The 20,475-nt window shown below is 34.9% G+C and overlaps 1 protein-coding gene across 1 annotated transcript; it reads right to left on the bottom strand.

Annotated features, from left to right (window-relative positions):
• Positions 1-4,211: 4,211 nt before the first annotated feature.
• LOC137719508 (dof zinc finger protein DOF2.4-like) lies at positions 4,212-5,729 on the bottom strand. The gene has a single exon (XM_068458557.1). It carries the CDS (start codon positions 5,476-5,478, stop codon positions 4,438-4,440), a length of 1,041 nt encoding a protein of 346 aa, XP_068314658.1. The 5' UTR covers positions 5,479-5,729; the 3' UTR covers positions 4,212-4,437.
• Positions 5,730-20,475: the final 14,746 nt, after the last annotated feature.

The raw sequence follows: 20,475 nt of genomic DNA, 5'->3' as shown, positions 1-20,475 counted from the left end.
CATGTAGCAGCGGAGGTTAGGGACTATAGAAATCTGCCGTTGGAGAAAGATTGGCGTAAGGTTACGGAAGAAGATAAGGAAGCTTTCTGGAATAGAATAAAGGTATAGGTGTTTTTATTTTTAGTTGAAAATAGAAGAATAAGTCAATGATTGTAATAATAATTGACTAGCGTGATTTTTTTTGTTTTTTGTTTTTATGTATGTAGGGAAATATTTTTTTTGAAGATGCAGATATAGTAAAAATGCCTTTGATCCGTCATATGACGCTTAAGATTGCGGAGCATGCGCACAAAGAGTTTAGAAATAAGTTTAAAAAAAAGTATTATACTAAAAGAGCAGAAGAGATGCGCAGCGAGCCTCCTCCTGATGTGATTCCTGCCCAGTGGGATGATTTGTTGGCATATTGGAATAGAGACAAAACAAAGGTAAACCTTACCCGATTTATTTCGTTATAACTTTAAAGTTGCCTAATATAATCTTTTTTTTTCTTTCGTTTTTTTTTCAGGAGGCTGCTGAAAAAAAATAAGATTAATCGGGGATTGAAATCAATGAACCATACCACTGGTACAAAATCCTTTGCAAGAGTGCGGGAAGAATATGTATGGATTGTACATTTTGAAGAAATGATTAATTTTAAATAATTATATTTATTTTTAGTATGAGGTTTGCTTAAGTTGTTTGTATGAAATTTTATTTTTGATAAAGCGGAAGAAGCATGGGAAAGAAGCAGATCCTGTAACCTTTTTCGTGAATGTCATACACGAAAAGATAAAACATGGATTGATGAAACATCGGAGCATACAGGGGTAATTGATTTTTTCGTGTTAGTATTTGATTTTATTAGTATTTATTATCTATAGCTTATTTTTCTGTTTTACGATTGAATTTTTGTTTTTAAAAATTGTAATGCAAGTCAACAATGGAGAGCAATCTGCAAACATTGATTAAGTCGGGCCAGGAGGATAGTGAAGATCTTAGGACCCAAGTTTATGTTGATACTATGGGTCCTGAGAGGCATAATAGAGTCAGAGGATACGGTCCAGGTGTGACTCCTGATATGGTGTCTTATGCATCTTCTTCATCTTCTACATCAATTTCCTCCAGGAGATCATCTAAGAGTTCAATGGCGTTGCTGATGACTCAAAATAATGAGTTGAAAATGAGGGACGAAAATAATAATAAACGAATTTCGGACCTAAAGAACAAGCAAAATCAGTTGTTTGCATGGTTTTTTCAAAGATTTCAGCCACAACCACCGTATAGCCCGGGAACCCAACAATCAGGCCAGAGTCAACCTCCTCAACAGTCAGGCCAAAGTCAGCCTCCCCCTGCATATCCGTATGCTGGCCATAATCAGCAACCTCCATATCCTGTGTATCCGATGCATGCGCAGCCCATGCCATACATGCAGCAGCCACCTTATCAAGTGCCAGTATATCGACCTGAGATGGCTGCTTCTAGTGGATTTTTTCCTGAAGTTCCAGCTGGGGGGTTTTCTGGAATGCTTGCAGGTGTTGGATTTGATGTGGACTTGTCGAGGATTTTTGGATCAGATGGAGGATCTCAAGGAGGAGGATCTCAAGGAGAAGGTTCTCAAGCAGAAGGATCTGGACGACGTTCAGGCGCAGATTCGGTTGGGTAGTTTAAGTGGTTCTTTTTCTTGTCGGTTAAATATGACACTATAATTGTTCTATCTTTTTGTTTTTTTATGTTATGTTTGTAATGTCGGATTTAATGTTTGTTACGACGGACGACTTTTTGGATTTTATGTGAAATGTTAGATGTACAGTTTGGCACTATTGTTTTTGTTATTTATTTTCATTAATGTTTATTTAGATCTTAAAATTTATTATTTTGATTATATAATTTATTTTAGTTGGAATTAATTGAAATTGCATGCAGTTGTCCATCTATTTTTATTATTATTAACAAATATAGTGTCGGTTAAGACCGTTGCTAGATTTTATATTTTATTTATTTAATTGTTATCTAACGTCGGTTTAAGGGATATTTTATTTATTTAATTTTAATATAATGTCGATTAAAAGCGACAGTAGATTGCATACTTTATAATTAAATAGTTGATGCACGTGTAAGTATGCGTCGCTTTAAACCGACGTTAAGGTTAGTGTCGCTTTAAACCGACGCTGTGTAGTGGCGGATTAAGCTCAAAAAGCGACACTGAAGCCCTTTCGCGACGCTAGCAATAGTGTCGCTATTGAAATGCGACATTACATTGTTTAATGTCGGATTTGTGCCAAATTTTCGACAGAAATTTGATTTCTCGTCGGTTTTTCCTCCGTCGGTGATAGCATATATTGTAGTAGTGTATGGATTCTGGAATTTGAGAGGAAGTTGCAGAGAGAAGAAGAATGGAAAATGTGCATCTGCATGCATCACATTCACATGCACATACTGTGCACCTGAATATCGTTAGAGAGAAGAGAGAATGAAATATTTTCGCATTACATCATGTAAATCTAACCATCCATTTCATCTATCCTATGAGATAGTGAAATATGGCACAACCCATCACTTACCCTAAGATTACATTGTAGCTGCACACTTGGACTATGATCCAAGGGCTTACATTAAAACCGAGTTTTACACTTAACCTCTTTATAATTTCAGCAAGGCTTTTTAGTCAAAATAGTTCCTGAGATTTGCATAACTCATCACTTTGGTCCCTGAGATTTGAAATCAATAGAATTGGTCCCCGAATTTGTCCATCATCAATCATTTTGGTCATTCCTTGAAAAACTAAGGACCAAATGATAAAAATACCCTCAAGTTAATAAACAATCGGCCAAAATGATTTGACAAAAATTAATAGTGTTTTTGTCATTTTATCTTTATTTAATGAAGATTTTTCAAGGAATGACCAAAATGATTGATGATGGACAAAATAAGTGACCACTTCTATTGATTTCAAATCTAAAAAACCAAAATGATGAATTATGCAAATATCAAGGACTATTTTGGCTAAAAAGTCTTTCAGCAATTACACTTGCACACCAACAGTTTGACGGTTTTGATTAGATGAACGCTAATCTAGACCACGACTGTTGCCTTGCTCAAAAGAGTGATGGGAAGATGACCGATGATTATTTGGGGCAAAATTTGCCAAGCCAACAGAGCTACGAGAAGCGACGAAAGCAGCTCTACTTGAAAAGGAAATAGTGGACTTTTTTTTTATGAGATAGTCTTCTTGAATGAGCAGATCGTAGCAGTCATCATACGAGAGAAAGAGAGGGCCGGAGATGAACGGCTGTTGCAAACTCTTTATATTCAGGACCAAGACTGTCTAAGAGGCTTTCAATGAGTTCTTCTATAGTAGTACTGGAGCCAATAATGTGAAGTAAATCCGCTAGGCTTTTGGCATGCATCAAATAACCGGACATGGACTGCTCCGAGCCTTTCTTGAGAGTGCAGAGTTGACCACGAAGAGTGCGGATGTGAGTCTTGGAGAGAGGAGAGAAACACTTTGATAGAAGAGACCAAGCATCGAAACCGTAGGTACAAGGAATCAGTATAGATCGTATAAAGGGTGAGCAGGTAGCCTTGATCTAACTGAGGACGGACAAGTTTGTCCCGAGAATAATTTGGATTGACAGAGCCATCAGCAAGCTTCTTTAGAAGTTTGGAATTGGTGGTTAGGACATCTTCCATACCATGAATTTCAGGAATATCTGAAAATTAAGATCTCCAACTGAGGTAATTATTTATGTCCATGAGAGAATTGATTGTGTGGGAGATGTTGAAGGTGGTGGGGTGCGAAGTAATATAGAAGCCATAGAGGATCGTACTGTGGGAAGCGTTAGCTTGGGAAAAAGGATGATACCATATAAAGAAACATGCAACGGCAGAAAGGAAATAGAGCAAATAATAAGAATATCTGTTATGGAGAAATGCTCAATTGTTTGCTCATTCTATTGATACAGAATAAATACAATCAGAGAGTTGACACTGTACAATCTATAACGGGCAACTTATAACTATTAATTAGTTACATAAAACAATATGGAGAGATTAATTGGTGGGATCATGACATAACAGCAGATTCATTGGAGAGATTAGAGGTTGATTTGATACTCTTGTCAATCCTCATGTATTGAAAAAAAAAAAACAATTCAGTTCCTTATCAAAATTTCAGGCATCTAATTAAGCAGATCCCCTTAAATTTTTATGGAAATTATAATGTGATGATAAAATCAAGAACCACTAACAAGTAACAGAACATTTAATTTCCTGGTCCTTAGTTGGTACACCCTCATATGTCCTTTACACCTTAAAACACACATACAGACAGAGAAGAAGAAAGAGGAGTGGCTATTAGCTACTGAGGCTAAAGCCATAATAAGTATCACAACCCATACAAACATAACCAAAAAATCAACCAAATTAAAGAAAAAGTAGAACCTAACTGAGGCTAAAGACTTAATGATATGCACCATTGGTTGTCGGAAGATCAAATGACCACGCGGTAAACGCCGGGTTCCAGTAACCCATTTCGCCACCGCCAACCGCCGGAGACGAATCCAAAATCGATGACGTGGAATATGAAGACAATGATGAGGAGGATGAAGACGCCACCACATTATTTAGTTGGTCGGAATAATAACTACCTGATTGTGATGTTGATGGTGTTAGCCTCTGAAACAATTCTTGAATTCCAATATTGCTGCTTTGAACTTCATGACCAACAATGAAACCGTTTTGTTGGTGTTGGTGATGGCTTGGAGGTGGATGATTTTGGTTGTTGTTTCTCCCGAAAGAGCTGCACAGGCCAAGTGAAGGAGCCTGGCACACTGGATCCAACCCCAGGGTTCGAGCAGTATTCATTGCAATTGCCTCAGTAGTCATCATGTGGGACCCAATCATATTCATACCTCCCTCTTCCTTCACATTTACAGAATTACAAAGTTGATTAGGGTTAGGGTTTTGATGATGACTGGCTTTTAACAGGGCTAGTAAATGAGAATTCTGGGGCGAGCCCCATAGTATTGGGCTTGCTTGGACCTCCTGATCGAACCCCCCACCAAATCCTGAACGGCCAATCTCTGACACCACCGTTTTCAACTTCCCTGCGGCGGTCTTGCCTATGGAAGCCGTTGACCCGGTGACACTCCTGTTTTTTCTATAGCCGCCGCCAATTGGAACGTTGCGGAGGGCTCCTCCTTTTGTCCAGTAGCGGCGACAGGTCTTGCAGAAGTGGCGGGGTTGAGTGAGGTTGTAATTGTTGTAGTAGCAGAACTTGGTGTTGGAAGAATCGCATCTTGGGCATCTCAAGTTCTCAGTATTTGATAAACCTGCCGTGATTGTTGTGGTGGCGGTGGCGGTGGTAGTTGTTGAGGAAGAAGGGGATGGTGAAGGAGACAGAGAAGGAGAACAAGTAGTACCACCATGAAAGGTGAAAGATTTCCTCTCTCCTCCTTCTATGTTACTAAGGCCTGCACCTCCAAACAGTTCTTGGATCATCTTGGTTTTTTTATTTACTCTTATTCCTAGATCTACAACAATCCAAAAGCAAAGAGAAAAACAAATAAAGATAAAATCTTTTTGAGCGTAGTAGTATTTAGTGGAGAGAAAGCTACAGAGATGAGAAAGTGGTTTTTGTTGTGTATTTAGTGTTTGTGTGATCTAGCCACTATATATATTATGTGCGAGGATATTGAATATAGATATTCAAATAAAATGACTTGCCTTGAGACTTAAAGACTTAAGTTGTAGGGGACTTTGTTGGCAAATATTCTTGGAGTGTAAATGAATGGAGGGATTGCATAGTGGAGGAAGCTTTACTATATATAGGGTTACTGCATGTGGAAGACAGTATTTATGACAACTTCGATCTATATAGCTAAGCTAAACAGCATAAAGTGGTATTTAATTTTGGTGGATTCGGAATTCAGTTGCAAGTGGTTAATTTGGGAAGGAAGCAAATGGTCTTTTCCCAAATTCCTAGTCTTTTCTACCCTTCTGATCATCCAACGCTTTTGTCCTATGAAAAAATATAAGTTTAACAAGACTGCATTATTTCCCTAACGATTCCAATAACAGTTAGCCGAAGGAACTTAATTAAATCCAAATCACCTTTTCTTCTGTATTATCCATGCAGCTCTTGAGTGGCCAACTAAATATGATACTGAAAAATTAGTCACTCTAGCTAGCTACTTAACTAGTGTGCTAAATTTCTGATTAAGGACCCAATGAAATGATACATTGAGCAAAACCCAAATTTGTTTTATCCAAATCCCAAGTGTTTTGTAAGTATTTAAGTTTATTTCTTCTCAATTTTTGAGAAAGTGGGGGGCTTAAATTAGTGCACAAACGCTTTTGCATTGTATCAATTATAAACGAATGGCTTGGCAATTGGCATTATAAAATGAGAAGTTTTATATTACAGGAAGTGGGGGTACAGAAGAGAATATATAATGATAATAGCAATCAAGTTTTCTAAAAGAATAATCTTTGTTGTGTGTGTGTTTTTTTTTTTGGGGGGGGGGGGGGGGGGGGGTGGGTGGTGGGGGGGGCGGTCTCTTGTGTTTCCTTCCTGAAGATGCTGTTCGAGAATCATCATTATAAGTTCGAGGAATTGGCTAATGACATGGAAGTACGTGTAAAGCCAATGCCCTATAGCAACTATAAAGCCACTGCCCGAAAGTTATGGATTCAATTTGCCTTCCCCACACACCCACAGACACAGACACAGACATAGACACTACACCAAAGAGCTAACTAGCAGAGAGCCCCAGCTGACTGAGTTAATGGTCGAGTCGTTTTTGGTAATTGACACCCGTCGCATTTGTCTCAATTCATATGTTACCATTCATAGTGAAGTAGCCTTCTTTTTCATGTCTGAGTGATGTATATTTGATGGCCATTGGGTTTAGGTTGAACACATTGAGTAATTAAACCTAATTCAAGTAATAATTCGAACGTGTGGTTTGTTGTCTGAGAACAACTACTGCACGAGAGCACATTTCATTTGCATTTGAAACATTCATCATTGTTTCTTTCCAACAATGCAGTCGAGAATCCATGAAATCAGTTTTGTTGTTAATAATTTGAAAATTACTGTTCATTTTTGAAATCTGTATGTGCGGCGCTCTTCGTGAGATCTAAACCAAATTGACTTTTGTCAATCACTTATGCGTGGCAATTGAGTTTAACATTAATTTAACATTAATCTTAACTTAAAAAAACAAATATTTGAACTATTTATCATACAAAAGATTATCCCAGTCAAAGTGGGATGAAAATTAAGTTTAAATGTTACTAATTCATGTGTTATAATATGAGGGCACAATAGAGATTGTCACAATGTTACTAATCGCTTAGCTTACCTATGAGTATTGAAAAACATTCATGGAGATCATTTTTACAGATAAATTAGCAGTCTTGACCAGCTGCTTAATCCGATCATGAACTATTTCACATTGAAGAGGCTGGATAGTATGAAATGTTGCTAAAAGCTCCAACATTTAGTAGACCTTGGTCATATAGGTAAAACCGAATTGGCTGGTGTGCTTGGTTAAGCGTGCAAAGTGTGCCACCTAATTAGTAATTACATTAGCATAAGACAAATTGAAAATTAACCAGGTTGATGTAACTTTTATTGGTTAGCTAGCTGCTCATTCAATCGCTATTCAAGTTTATGTGGAGCAATTATTCTCTTAACTTTGTGACAACAACCCACAGTACGTATAGCAGATTAATTGATTGTGTGAAACGAGCTGCCTTCGAAGAGCTTGTGGTTTGAATGCAAATTACTTTGATTCGTGTTTGTTTGGACTACTTGAGAATCTGGAAGGAATATAAGAAGTGAATTAAAATGGTTATGTGGGGTCTACATGTCTCAGATTTTTGGAACAATCTGTGATCAATCGCCATCTTGGTTTGAAGATTGTTAATTGTGAAGATTAAATCTTATCGCTTAAGTTACAAGAAAACACAGAGGCTAATGTGTGATTACAGATTTATCTTGGAAATTCCTACTCTTAAAAAATATATTTTCAATTGAAATTCTACAGTAAATCAAAATCTAATTGATTCCGTGAAGCATGTGAATGGATTAGTTAACGGGTAGGTCCAACACAGATCTAATACAACCTAATCCTAGGTTCATTATAAACTATATTTAAAAAGAAAGAGAGTGAATGTGAATTTAGACATAAAGACTGTTAAATTCTATCAGGAGAAGATGATATACAATATTGTAAGAGCTTAAAAATTCATATTCATGAATATAGCGCGAAAGGAATTGAAGATAGTTAGAGTCTGTAAAAGATGAATAATAGTGAGAAATTTTTTTCATGTGAGATGTCACCTAATGTTAACTATTAGTGTAATGATACATCTTTGAATTTTGAGTGCTATTATTAAATAAATACATACATTAGAACATAAGCTGAATAAGTAGTCATTAAAGCGAAATGCAACACTACTTTACTTGAGCAACGGGCACATCAAAGCCAGAACTGATCGATCAGTTTTCATCTTTGACCAAAGCACTACCATCGGATCAAGTCTCTGAACAAATAATGACTACCCATGAAACCAAATTGAGAAAGGAGGCTGGCTTTGAATTCAAAGGACTTTTTTCGGTTCTAAATTCATGAACACATCTATACATGCAAAGGGAAATTATATATCAATTTAAAGCGGCACAAACAACACACATTCACACATTGCACTTTGCTTCTGAAGAAAACGATATGTGAATGAAAAAGGAAGCAAAATATAAGTAAATAAGGTCCCATGAAAAGGAAAATACAAAATGCTCCACGTTAATGGTATTGTCTACGTACGTATCTGACCGCGCGTGCCGTCCGGAGCGCGAGACGTAATATTATAGACGAGGAGCAGACCGACATGCTTTTACCTGCGAAGGTCGGGCAGCGTGAGGGCAGCAGAAGACGACAGAAGACGTCAATGATATTACATGGGAATGGGCACTGGGCAGCGCGCGGGGGCTGAACGGGCATCGCTGGTAATCAAAGGTCGCCGTCAATGTTGGTTGTGGGTTGAGTGGGGCAGTCGTTCCTCGATCTTCGGGCACTCTATTGCTTTACTGTACATCTGTCTGGCTCAATCCTCATCAGCTGCTTTTTCTGTGTCAATCAGTAACCCGTTTCGCGCCGAATCACCCTCAAAATCTATAACCATGTTTTCTATTATATTAGGACAATTAACTTTAAATATATAATATTCATTTGTTCTAAAATAGCTTGGCAGGCTCATGTTTTGGTTAATTTGAAAACATACACTTTCATTTACATATTTCAAAAGATTAGACCAAGGGAGGTAAGGGATGGATAGAGTTGGTTGAATAAGAATATATATGTTTGAAGTTCGCTCCTTTTAATACAACACAAACAGTAAAAAAATATGTTACTATAAGTAAAGAAACTATGTTTAGTTAATTAGTAAGGTAAAGTACAAAAATCTACCTTAATTATTGAAGTCACGACAGTTTCATACCTTATCTTTTAAAATTGATAATGTCATACCTCATTTTACAAATTTGTGATAATGTTATATCTCTGTTAATTTTTCTGTGAATGATGACGTGACGAAAACAACTCACTAATTCAGCTGAATTAAAAAATAATTAAATATATTTTTAATAATTAAATATCAAAAAATTAAGAATAAAAAACAAAAAAAAATTCCTAGGGATGCGGCATCCCCTTTCCTTCACCCGCACCAATTTCAATTTTTTTTGTTCTTCTCTCTCCTCCTTCTTCTTCTCCATCTTTTTTTTCTTCTCCTGGGCCGAAACTGGATTTCACTTTTTTTTTTTTTTTTTTTTTTTTTTTTTTTTTTTTGTTCTTCTTCTCTCTTCTTCTTCTTCTTCTTCTTCTTGGGCCGAAACTGGGTATGAATTTTTTTTTCCTTTTTGTTTTTTGTTTTTTTTTTTTTGTTTCTGGGTTGCAGGTAGAGGGAAAAGGGAACGAAGATGAAGATGGGGAGGAGACAGAGAGGGTTCTTCTTCTTCTTGGGCCGAAACTGGGTTCGAAAATTTTTTTTTTTTTCCTTTTTTTTGTTTCTGAGTTGCAGGTAGAGGGAAAAGGGAAAGAAGATGAAGATGAGGGAGGAGAGATGAGTGCGCGTTGAGTTTTTTGGGGCCGGGGGGTGGGGTTGAGTGGGGGACGAATTGGGTTAGGTTGGGGTTTTTTTTTTTTTCTTTTCTCCTTCTTCTTCTTCCGCAGGAGGGGGTGTTTTAATTTTTTTCTTCTTCTTCCTTCTTCTGGGTTGCAGTTTGGGTTTTTTTTTTTTTTTTTTTTTTTTTCTCCTCCTCCTCTTCTTCCTCTTCGCCTCCTTCTTCTTCTTCTTCTTCCACGGGCGGGCCAGGAGGGGGGTTGAGTTGATGGGTTTTCTTCTTCCTCTTCCTCCTTCTCCTTCTTCTTCTCCTTCTTCCTTCTTTTTTTTTTTCTAGGTTGCAGTTTTCACTTTTTTTTCCCCTCCTCTTCTTCTTGAGAGGGGGGAGGGAAAAATAAGGTTTTTTTTTTTTTATAAATTTATTATTTTAATATTTTTAAAATATTAATTTTTTTTTAATAATATTTTAATAGAAAGTGGACTCCAAATCAAGCCACGTTAGTACTTAACAAAAAAATTAACAGAAAAATTGACGGAGGTCTAAAATTGTTACAAATTCGTGAGATGAGGTATGATTGTCAATTTTAAAAGATGAGGTATGAAAATGTCGTGACACCAATAGTTGAGGTAGTTTTTTATACTTTACTCTAATTAGTATAGTATCATAAGAATGCAAATAAATTGTATTGATAATACAATTTTTAATTATATTGAAACTTCTTCTTGTAAAACCCAACGGTTATCAGGTTGTTCATAGGATTGAATGAAAAAGAATCACTGTAATTAGTATTCATCCTCCGACCTCCATGCAAAAAGTTGAGTAATAAAGGAGAAGAGTATATGATAATACCACTAATTTTTAAGTAATGTACGGGATTAGATATGACATGATGAGCACATGCACATGGGTTGGAAATATGGGATGCGATAGAATTCCACATTCTAAATAGACCCCGACTAATGTGTATGTGTCCTCTCCTTATGCAGCAAGGACAAAAATCCTCTCCAAATCTTTTTGTAGAAATCCGATAATCAATCAATTATGTTCGTTTATCGTATATTGTACAGTTAATTTTTGTTAGGTACTATTTATATTAAATAATTTTAAATCACACGATATACGATGAACGAACACGATTAATAAATCTTTCAAATTTTCACAAAGAGAATCCGAAAAATATCATATTCCCTGCGGCAATACATCTTTTCTGGGGCTGCTCACCCTTCGTCCTTTTTTAATCAAGTGGTCAATAATTCTCTCTCTCTCTCTCTCTCTCTCTCTCTCTCTCTCTCTCTCTCTCTCTCTCTCTCGGAGTCTGTACCAACTAATATTCCTTTCATTTCCTTTGCACAATTCATGCAAGAGGAACCATATATAAATGGTTTTTCGTTTTCAAAACTCCTAGAGTAGGAATTTAACGATTTATCATGTACCGCTTAATTGTTTAACATACAACACGAAAATAGTTATGGACTATGTAGGTTTGGCTTTGCTCAGTTCCTTGAGTTAAAGTAGATGCATTAGATCACATCCATTCATGATTCCATTTGTTTTAAACAAAGACTACGCAAAATGGAAGTCACTAATATTACCAAAATAAAAATAAAAATAATCCATGATGTTTTTTTATCACTTTTCATCAATTTTGTATTACAAGAAGGATAAGATGCATTATACATGCCGTGAACTCTCTTAAAAATGATAATTTTCCTTTAAAACCAATGGTGACAAAAGTACATTTTCCTTTCCAAAAATTTATAAGTACTAGATTTGTGAATTTAGTGATGATATGATTGTGACTCGATTGAATTATTGATGACTCTGATTTTAGTAAAACTTAGTATTGATATCTGATAACATTACAAGCATTTCTCTAGCTACTATAACAATTGCAAAACATCATAAATCGCTCATTTAGGTGCAGTCAAACCAGTGGCGGATACATTAAGGAACCCGGGTGGTCCTGAGACCACCCGGAAGTTTAGATAAGTGGTTGCGAGAACCTCTGAGAACCACTCAAGTTTGGACAGTTGGTGGAGGAGAAGAGTGCAACAACGAACCAGCGGGTGTATGTTTTGCAAATGATTAACGAATGTGAAGAAGACTATTTAGTTTTTTTATTTATTTTTATTTTTTTTATAAGATTTGAACAAAACAATGTTGTATTGAGCCAACCTATTTAAATCAAAATAATTAAAAGCGAGTCTTCCTATTAAGCCACGTGGATGAGACCTTTTTTAATAAAAGAAAATAAAGAGAGTCTATTCCCTTTCCTCCTACCCGAGATCTCTACCTAGTCTCATTTTGTGTTCACTTTCTCCAATTGGGTAATTCCCAATTCCAATTCCCTTCTTCCTCCAACCACACCCAACCGATCCCCATGCCACCACCAGCAAAAATCATCATCGATTAGTTCTAAAAATCCTTTTCCAAATATTTCTCTAATTTTGGATAGTTCAAATCATATTAATTTTCAAATAGTTCAACTCCAATTTTGGATATTTCCAAATCATCATCGATCTTCTTTTTTTTTTTTTTTTTTGTATGTGTATTGATAATGAAACTATCATGACACATTTATAGAGTATGAAACCTCATCGTGTCAAATTTAGTCTTTGTAGCTTGTATTGTTTGTCTATATAAAGATTATGAATGTAATTTTGATTTATTGTTTAATTTTTTAATATTATTTTTCCCCCATATTTTAGAACTTTTATATTGAGACCGCTCAATGTTAAAATACTAGATCTGCCACTAAGTCGAACTCTACCAATATCAAGAACAAAGTTATAAGGGACAGAGCCTATAATATAATTGTATACATTATTTCTGCAAATAGTAACTTGAGAATATATGAATGTTGCTATAGCTCGTACGTAAAATATTCTCTAGCCATATAGAGGGGGCCGGGTGAATTGAAAGTTCGCTGCACTAAAATAAATCTTATAACTCATCCACTTCTTGTATATATGCCCTAGGGCCTTTGATGGTCCTAATCAATCTTACGTACGATCACAAAAACAATATTAGTCGCTTTGGATTATTCAAAATCTTCAATGTCACATAAAGAACATATTTTGTCATTAGGGTTTGTTTGCATACTGCTCTCTTGGGATCCTGGTCAGATATATATTATCTTTTTCCAAACTGTTGAATATGCAAACATCATATCTGCGTTTTTATAAGGATATGCATATCATATCATGGAGGCACATTCTGCCCTCCCATTACCATGTCCTTCCCATCTTCTCCTATATTGTACGGTCACGGTTAAACTACGTCAGCATTTTATATTGATTTTTTATAGAGATAATAAGACAAAAAACAATATAAATATAAAATGTTGACGTAGCTTAACCGTAACCGTACAAATAGGAAAGGATGGGAAGGGCATGGTAAACGGAGGGCAGACAATCTGCCTCCTCATATCATACAGTTGTAGCAAACTAGCTAGCTGGGGTACTGAGAAAAGGTCGAAAGCAGATTCCTTGAACGAAAATATCATTTTTGCATTTTTGCAAGGAGAGAAATATTAAAGAAATTATATCAAAGTGAGATTTTTTATGAACTCTTTGTCATCTTACAGTTTAACTTTCATTTATAAATCAACATTATAAAACATTATGCCAAAAACATAAATTGTCAGAAAATTCATAGAAAGTCCCACTTTTAAAAGAATCTCTTCCCATTTCTCTTTCTGAGGTATGCATATCATATCATAGAGTTTCAATTAGACCTGGCATTCATGTCGTGTTTCTCGTGTTCGTGTCGTTTTCGTGTCATACCCGATAGCTTAACAGGTCGTGTTGTGTAATACCCGTTAAAGTAAACGGATAATATGATTCGACCTGTTAATATTATCAGATAATATGACCCGACCCATTACCCGTTAAGAAAAATATATTTTAAATCAATAAAAATGAAGGGAACTGTTATTAGCACTCCAATAATCTCATTCTACACTCCTCACAAGTATATATATTTTTTTCTAATTATAGAAAGTTTGGAGTGAAAAATGAGATTTTTAGAGTGCCAATAATAATTCCCAAAATGAAAATGAAAAACATAATTTGACCAAAAAAAATGTAAAACATAATACTAAATTAGTATATACATACTAAATTTCGAAGTTGACCCCTTCATGAAAGTTGTAAAACTTTTCATTATGAGTGATTACATTTTTCACACTTCTACAATAATTATTATTAATTTTATTAATTTTGCACTCAAATAAAAAACATTGTTCATGAGATTTGGAGGGTTTTAAAAATCTAAACAACTATGTAACCATCATCTAAGCGTTGAGGATGCAATTATGAATGTTTATTATGCTTTCATATCTTTCAAACTTATACATTAATGATTATGAATTTTGTTTATTTTGAACTCCCTTAAAAATACTATTCATGAGAGTTTGTATGATTTTAAAAATTCAAACGATCATATACCCATCCTCAAAGCGTAGAAGATGCGATTACGAGCGTTTGAATATTTTTTTCATAAATTAATTATTATAATTTTTTTAATGTGTTTGGTATTTTTATATTACTTGATATTTTTATTTTTAATGTGTTTTATAATTTTTAATCTCAATCTTTGCCTATAATATACTATAAAAATAAATAAATAAATAAAACTTAAAATTTAAAATTTATATAGATTAATAATAGAATAATAATTAATAAACAATATATACATATTCATTATATCTATTGTATTTCACAGTAAGTTTTTTTAGTAGTTTAAAAAATTAAAGTCATCAAAGTAACTTTTTTCTTATCGTGTTGAAACAGGTTATCCACGTGTCACTCTTGTGTAAACCTGTTAAGAACCCATTATTAATGGGTTATTATCTTGTGACCCGATAATAATCCGATTAGTTATCGTTTTGACCCAAAACCTGTCATTTTCATGTCTTTTACGTATCGTGTTAACGGATCGTATAAGAAATTGTCAGTGTAGTTGCAGCTAACTAGCTATAGCTGGGACACTGAGAAAAGGTCGACACTAAATTCCTTGAAAGGATAAAAATGGATGGTTCTTAATCCTAAACATTCCCTTTTACGTTGGTCCCCCTACATTGAAATACAACAAAAAATGAAATGAAATGGTCAAATAGCTAGGTCATGTTCAGCAAAACCTAAAGGGAGAGAGTGGGTAGGGTTTCGAACCTGACAAAAGCTAGGATGTACAAAATTCTTGGTGCAGAGCTAGCATATATCATGTCGCTTGACAAAGCTATTCATGCATGTGGATTGGTTGTTATTGGATAGGAGAAGAACTTTCAACAGCGTGAGTGATTCATGAGCTTAGGGCCGAGGTGAAACTTTTTTACGTTGTTTCCGAACAATCTTTATTTCGAAGTTATCAATAAAATATATATTAATTGTAAATGACTTGTAGTTTAATTGGTTAAAAATAGAGAGTTTTAATGAAAAGTTCACGGTACTGTTTATTTTAATAAAAAATTACATTTTTACACTAAAAAGTCAATCCTGTTATTATTCACTTTACCCTTTATTTTGTCTTTATCATCAAAACTCAAAGTTTTCAAACTCTTTTTATTAGTTTTCCTTTAAAAATAATCGCCTTTGGATTTGACATACTGCATTTAAATCATCTTTCTTGTAATTTAGTGTAGATTATTTAATCAAAAAATAGTTATACTAACTACAATTTAACGGTCATAATCTTCAGATTATAAGTTCGAAGCATTGTAGAATTTTCAAAACTAGTGAAGAGAATTTATCAATGACATACATCCTGTAAGATAGCGGGATGCCGATGTACTATATTATATAACAGTAGTCCATGACCAGAGTCTCGTTAATCCTCCTAAATATTTTTGTTTTTATTTTTTTACAAACAGTAGTGTTAATAGATTAAATTGTTAGTTGTAAAGCAAGAAAGAAGGTGGTGGGTATCAAACTCGCACTGGGCTACACATGCTTGATTGCTTTCTGACACTGCGGTAAAGCACCATGTGCAATAAATATAATCAGACAGATTTGTTGATTTTGTTCTCTATAGGAGCTTATGATCGGTGGCAAGCAGCTGCCACTTCCAGAAAATTGGGCTCTGCCCTACAAAATTTTGTCTGATAAATCAAATTTCGTCGGGTAAACATACTTTACTTACCCAACGAATTTTTCGGTTGGTAGGACAAAGATGCTCAGGATTTAGAGTTTACTCAAAATCTTTACGCGAGGGAAGGTGATCGTAAGGCAAGTCAAAATTCGTTGTGAAAAATTTTGATATGAAGAGAGAAAAAATGGCGCACAATATTTGATAGTTTGCCCAATAAATCTAGTCTTCGTCCGCTAGGTTGGTTGCCAAACAATAATGTTTGTCTGCCAAGTTTTACTATCGGTGGTTAAAGGCCCACAATGATGTGTAATAAATATCCACTAACACAAGGCTTGTGTCAATTGCATATACCAGGTGTGGAGCAACTAATATAAGGAGTGGAAGTACGAGCTACACAAGTACTACAAAAGATGTGCATAGCCTAAGGCAACTCCTACCGATCCACCTAGGATTTCTGGAGGGTTGGACGAGTGGTTATGGCTGTGCACTCATTTTTAGAGTGAAAATTTTTAAGTAATTAATTTTATTTATATTTTAAATTTTTGTTCAATTTTTGTGTTTTTTTTTAGGTATGTTAAACGATATTTTTTAATGGACAGAAAAAATCGGCTGCAGATAAAGGTAACTGGATGCAGAAGTCATACCTTCTTCACTCTGGTTCTCGATCCCTATCTTACCAGGTCAAGGAACGCTGAGGAGCATTTCCTAGAGGTGGAGGTTTGGGGGAGACGTATGCCAATTATGGCAACAAGGTCGTGAACAAAATTTAATTAAGTATTCATTTATATGTTGTAATTGTAAATTTCATTACAATAAATAAGGTTTAAAATATGATCGATAATTTCAATCGACTTCCCTTAGTTTTTTATTTTTTATTTTTTGTAGCTTTCTATGATTCAAAAGAAGGAGTACCTCTCCAACCATTCTAAGCAACAACGGTATGTGCCTATGGAGGAGCTGACAACTAATCAAGAGGTGTCTCTCCAATTGCTGATGGACGAGGTTGGGCGATGGAAAGGCAAGGAAGTTCGCGACCAAAGAGAATGTCGAGTCCGAGAAGTCAGGGGATCTTCTTCTTTAGCGGGCTCTAATCTATTAACTGAGACTAATTCCAAACTTCAGTAGGCGGGGATAGAGCTAGCAGGCTACAAGGAAGTAGGTGAGCGCATACAAGAGGAAGCAACGTGCTTGGCACATGCTACTACGAAAGATCGAGAATCAGTACGCCTGTACTTTGTTGTCGTAGTCTAGTCCTTCTCAGCTTCAAGCATCATGATTCCCCGAGCCTCTGGCCTAGCTTTTGCAACCATTCCCCCAACCAGCCCAGTAATTTAAGTTTTTTTACAATATAATTGTACGAAAAATTTTATTTTGATGGTAAACATTTTGTTAAATATTTATTATAAATATTTAAAAAAATAGAATTAAATTTTTTTAATTAAAATATGTCAGCCTAACATACTTTTTGTCGCTAAAAATTAATATATTCTAAATTTGGTTTCTTAGAGTTGGTCCAACAATTGGCCCATTAGGTGAAGCTCATTACTTTATTTAATTATGTCCTAGCCAATGAGATATCATTCGTCGGGTAAGTGGATTTCGTCGTGTCAATTCGGTCAATGCACGTTTGCCTAACAAAGATATATGTCGTTTACCTGAAATTGCCTGAAGAATTTGTGTTTTCATCGTTTAAGGTTTCGGGCGACGGGTTTTCGCTCGATTTGAATTGATAGATTGTATGAAAATTTATTTAAGTGATGATGTGGAGAGTTTGAGAATTTTATATAAGCTAACATGTAAGTAATATTTGCATAACATTAACAAAAAAAATCCTCAATTTAATGGATGATTGGACATTAAAAAAACAAATAGCTCATTTTTTGATATCATCTCAAACCTGAATGTAAACGACCATTATTGGGACTGTAAATTTTAGCCCTATCTTACCATGACTCTGAATTATTAGGACGCAATATTCATACTTTGTAAAGGATCAGTGCCTAGTGCCTAGTGCCTAGTGCCTATTGCCTTTGTAGATAAACCAAGCTAAGTGGTGATATGGTATGGACTGTATTGTAAGGCCTGAATTATTCTCTCCCAACACTGACGGATGGACATGTGTAAAAGGAACCGCTGATAGTTTCCAAAAAAAAAAAAAGAACCGCTGATTTCCCATCACACAAATAATACAACACCTAAAGCAGTGTTCTGTTGGGGGATTAACTTGAATTAGCCTTCATTAAATAAGAATATAATAAGTTCCCTGGACCTATATGAATAGGTACGCTCCAACAACTCTCACACTTAGAAGACATATACTTAAGCTCCAATTCATATTCCAAAACAGTGGAAAATTTCTTGCTTGAGAAAATGAAGCCGTCATATATAGTATCATATGTTCATAGTATGCAACTTGTTGCTATTGTATACATGGATATATAAAAATCAAGCAAACCCTCTAGTTGTGGATATCACAATCATATATTCATAGCATGCAACTTGTTCCCAACTGAGATAATATTATATATATGGATTACGAATAATTATAAAATCAAGCAAACCTTGAAACTCGAGCCTCTAGTTGTGGATATCACAATCCAATTGAATTGATAATTAGGTCCAGACCAAAAACAAAAAAGAATTGATAATTAGGTTATTTAAGCTATACGTGTTTTGGCTTCTATTATAAACAATTCTTCTAACCCTAAACTCTTACTTAAAGAAAGCTATTATTGACATTTAAAAAAAGTTACTTTGCACTTCAAATATATAGAAATATAACTAAAATTATATTTTCATTATTATTAAGGAGGGAGAAGATTCCAATCGGTTACATTAATTTAGAGGAGAAAAACTATGACACTATATTCACCAGAATATTAGATCAAATGTAAACGGAAATTACACTTAGTGTAATGACCTTTTTGAGTGAAAGAAATTTCATTAAAAGTTAGTCAAAACGTATATACGACAGGCAAATTAAATGTGCCTCTTACAACAACTAAAAAAATTACACATCAAAACAAAATCATAATTCTATAATTACAAACACACAAAAAAAAAAAAAAAAAAAAATCCCGACACCCCATCATAGAGGCCCCTAAGTCCTAAATCCTAAACCTAGAGGACTAAGAGATTGGGGTCCCAAGAACAATCATAGAGGCTCAATGTTGCAATGTTGACAAAAGTCCATCCTTTATCCTTGCAGAAACAATAAAATATAATCACTATCATATTCTCATCAGTCACTAGCTAATTTAGTCGGAGGTGGATTGTCTGCTCTCTATTTTCATGTTCTTTTCATGGTCTTTTGTTTGTGTAGTCACGGTTAAGTCAGTTCAACATTTTATATTTCTATTACTTTTTGTTTTATTATTTGTATAAAAATTTAATATAAAATATTGACGTGATTTAATTGTGATCACACATCACAAGAGAGCATGAAAAAAATATGGAAATAAAAAGACAGACAATCAACCTCCAATTTAGTCTCCCCTATATGCAATTAGGACTGCGAGGTGTATCAGGACTCAAGATTATTTAATCGGTTTTAGATACGCCGCATCAGTCCAAATCACGCCGGCACGCGGCAGCACCATTGAGATTATTAACTTAATCATGCAGCTCAGTTTCTCAATGTATATGTTTATGCTCATAAATTCTATATATGCAAAATGTATTATCGTTAAAGTTCATCTTACTACAGTACGCCGTTTGCGTACTCTCCAACTGCCCAACACCGTGTCGTTACGTGGATTGCATATCTTCAACTGCTCGGTACGTTCTTTGTGGGTAAATAATTAAACAAGCCGAGTGAAATAAAGTGATTTATACATACGTTTTTCATCTCTTCCACCTTCTTTTTTAATTTTTATAGACATTAAATTAAATAGAATAATAGAAAATCAAGAGCATGAATTGAGATAAGTATAAAACGCAGCAAGTCATTGCAAAGGTCTATTCTCTAATTAATAAGGTGGCAATAGTTGCTTGCAATGTTACTACATCTTATATTCTATCACATATTGCTACATCTTATAAAATGTAGCCACAAGACTAAAATAATGTTTGCTTTTATGTCCATCATATATTCCATCATTGGAAGACTGTGTGGGTAACAATATCTGAGGTTGTATCACTTTCAACTAATTAGACTCATAAATTTGGATGATTAGAAAAGACTTTGTGGGTTACAATAGTCAAGATTGGTACAAATACGAAGGATATAATATGGTTGGTTTTCTTCATCTAATTATGTCTCTTTATTATGATTCTTTTCTAACTCT

The sequence above is a fragment of the Pyrus communis genome, chromosome 1 (genome assembly GCF_963583255.1).
Source record: "Pyrus communis chromosome 1, drPyrComm1.1, whole genome shotgun sequence".
NCBI classification, from domain to species: Eukaryota; Viridiplantae; Streptophyta; class Magnoliopsida; order Rosales; family Rosaceae; genus Pyrus; species Pyrus communis.
Note: the sequence above shows the minus strand (reverse complement) of the source record. Positions and strands in the feature narration are given on the sequence as shown.

Bases quoted from the DNA above. Each gene is read 5' to 3' on its own strand.
- LOC137719508 (XM_068458557.1), bottom strand. From the start codon at position 5,478: ATGATCCAAGAACTGTTTGGAGGTGCAGGCCTTAGTAACATAGAAGGA.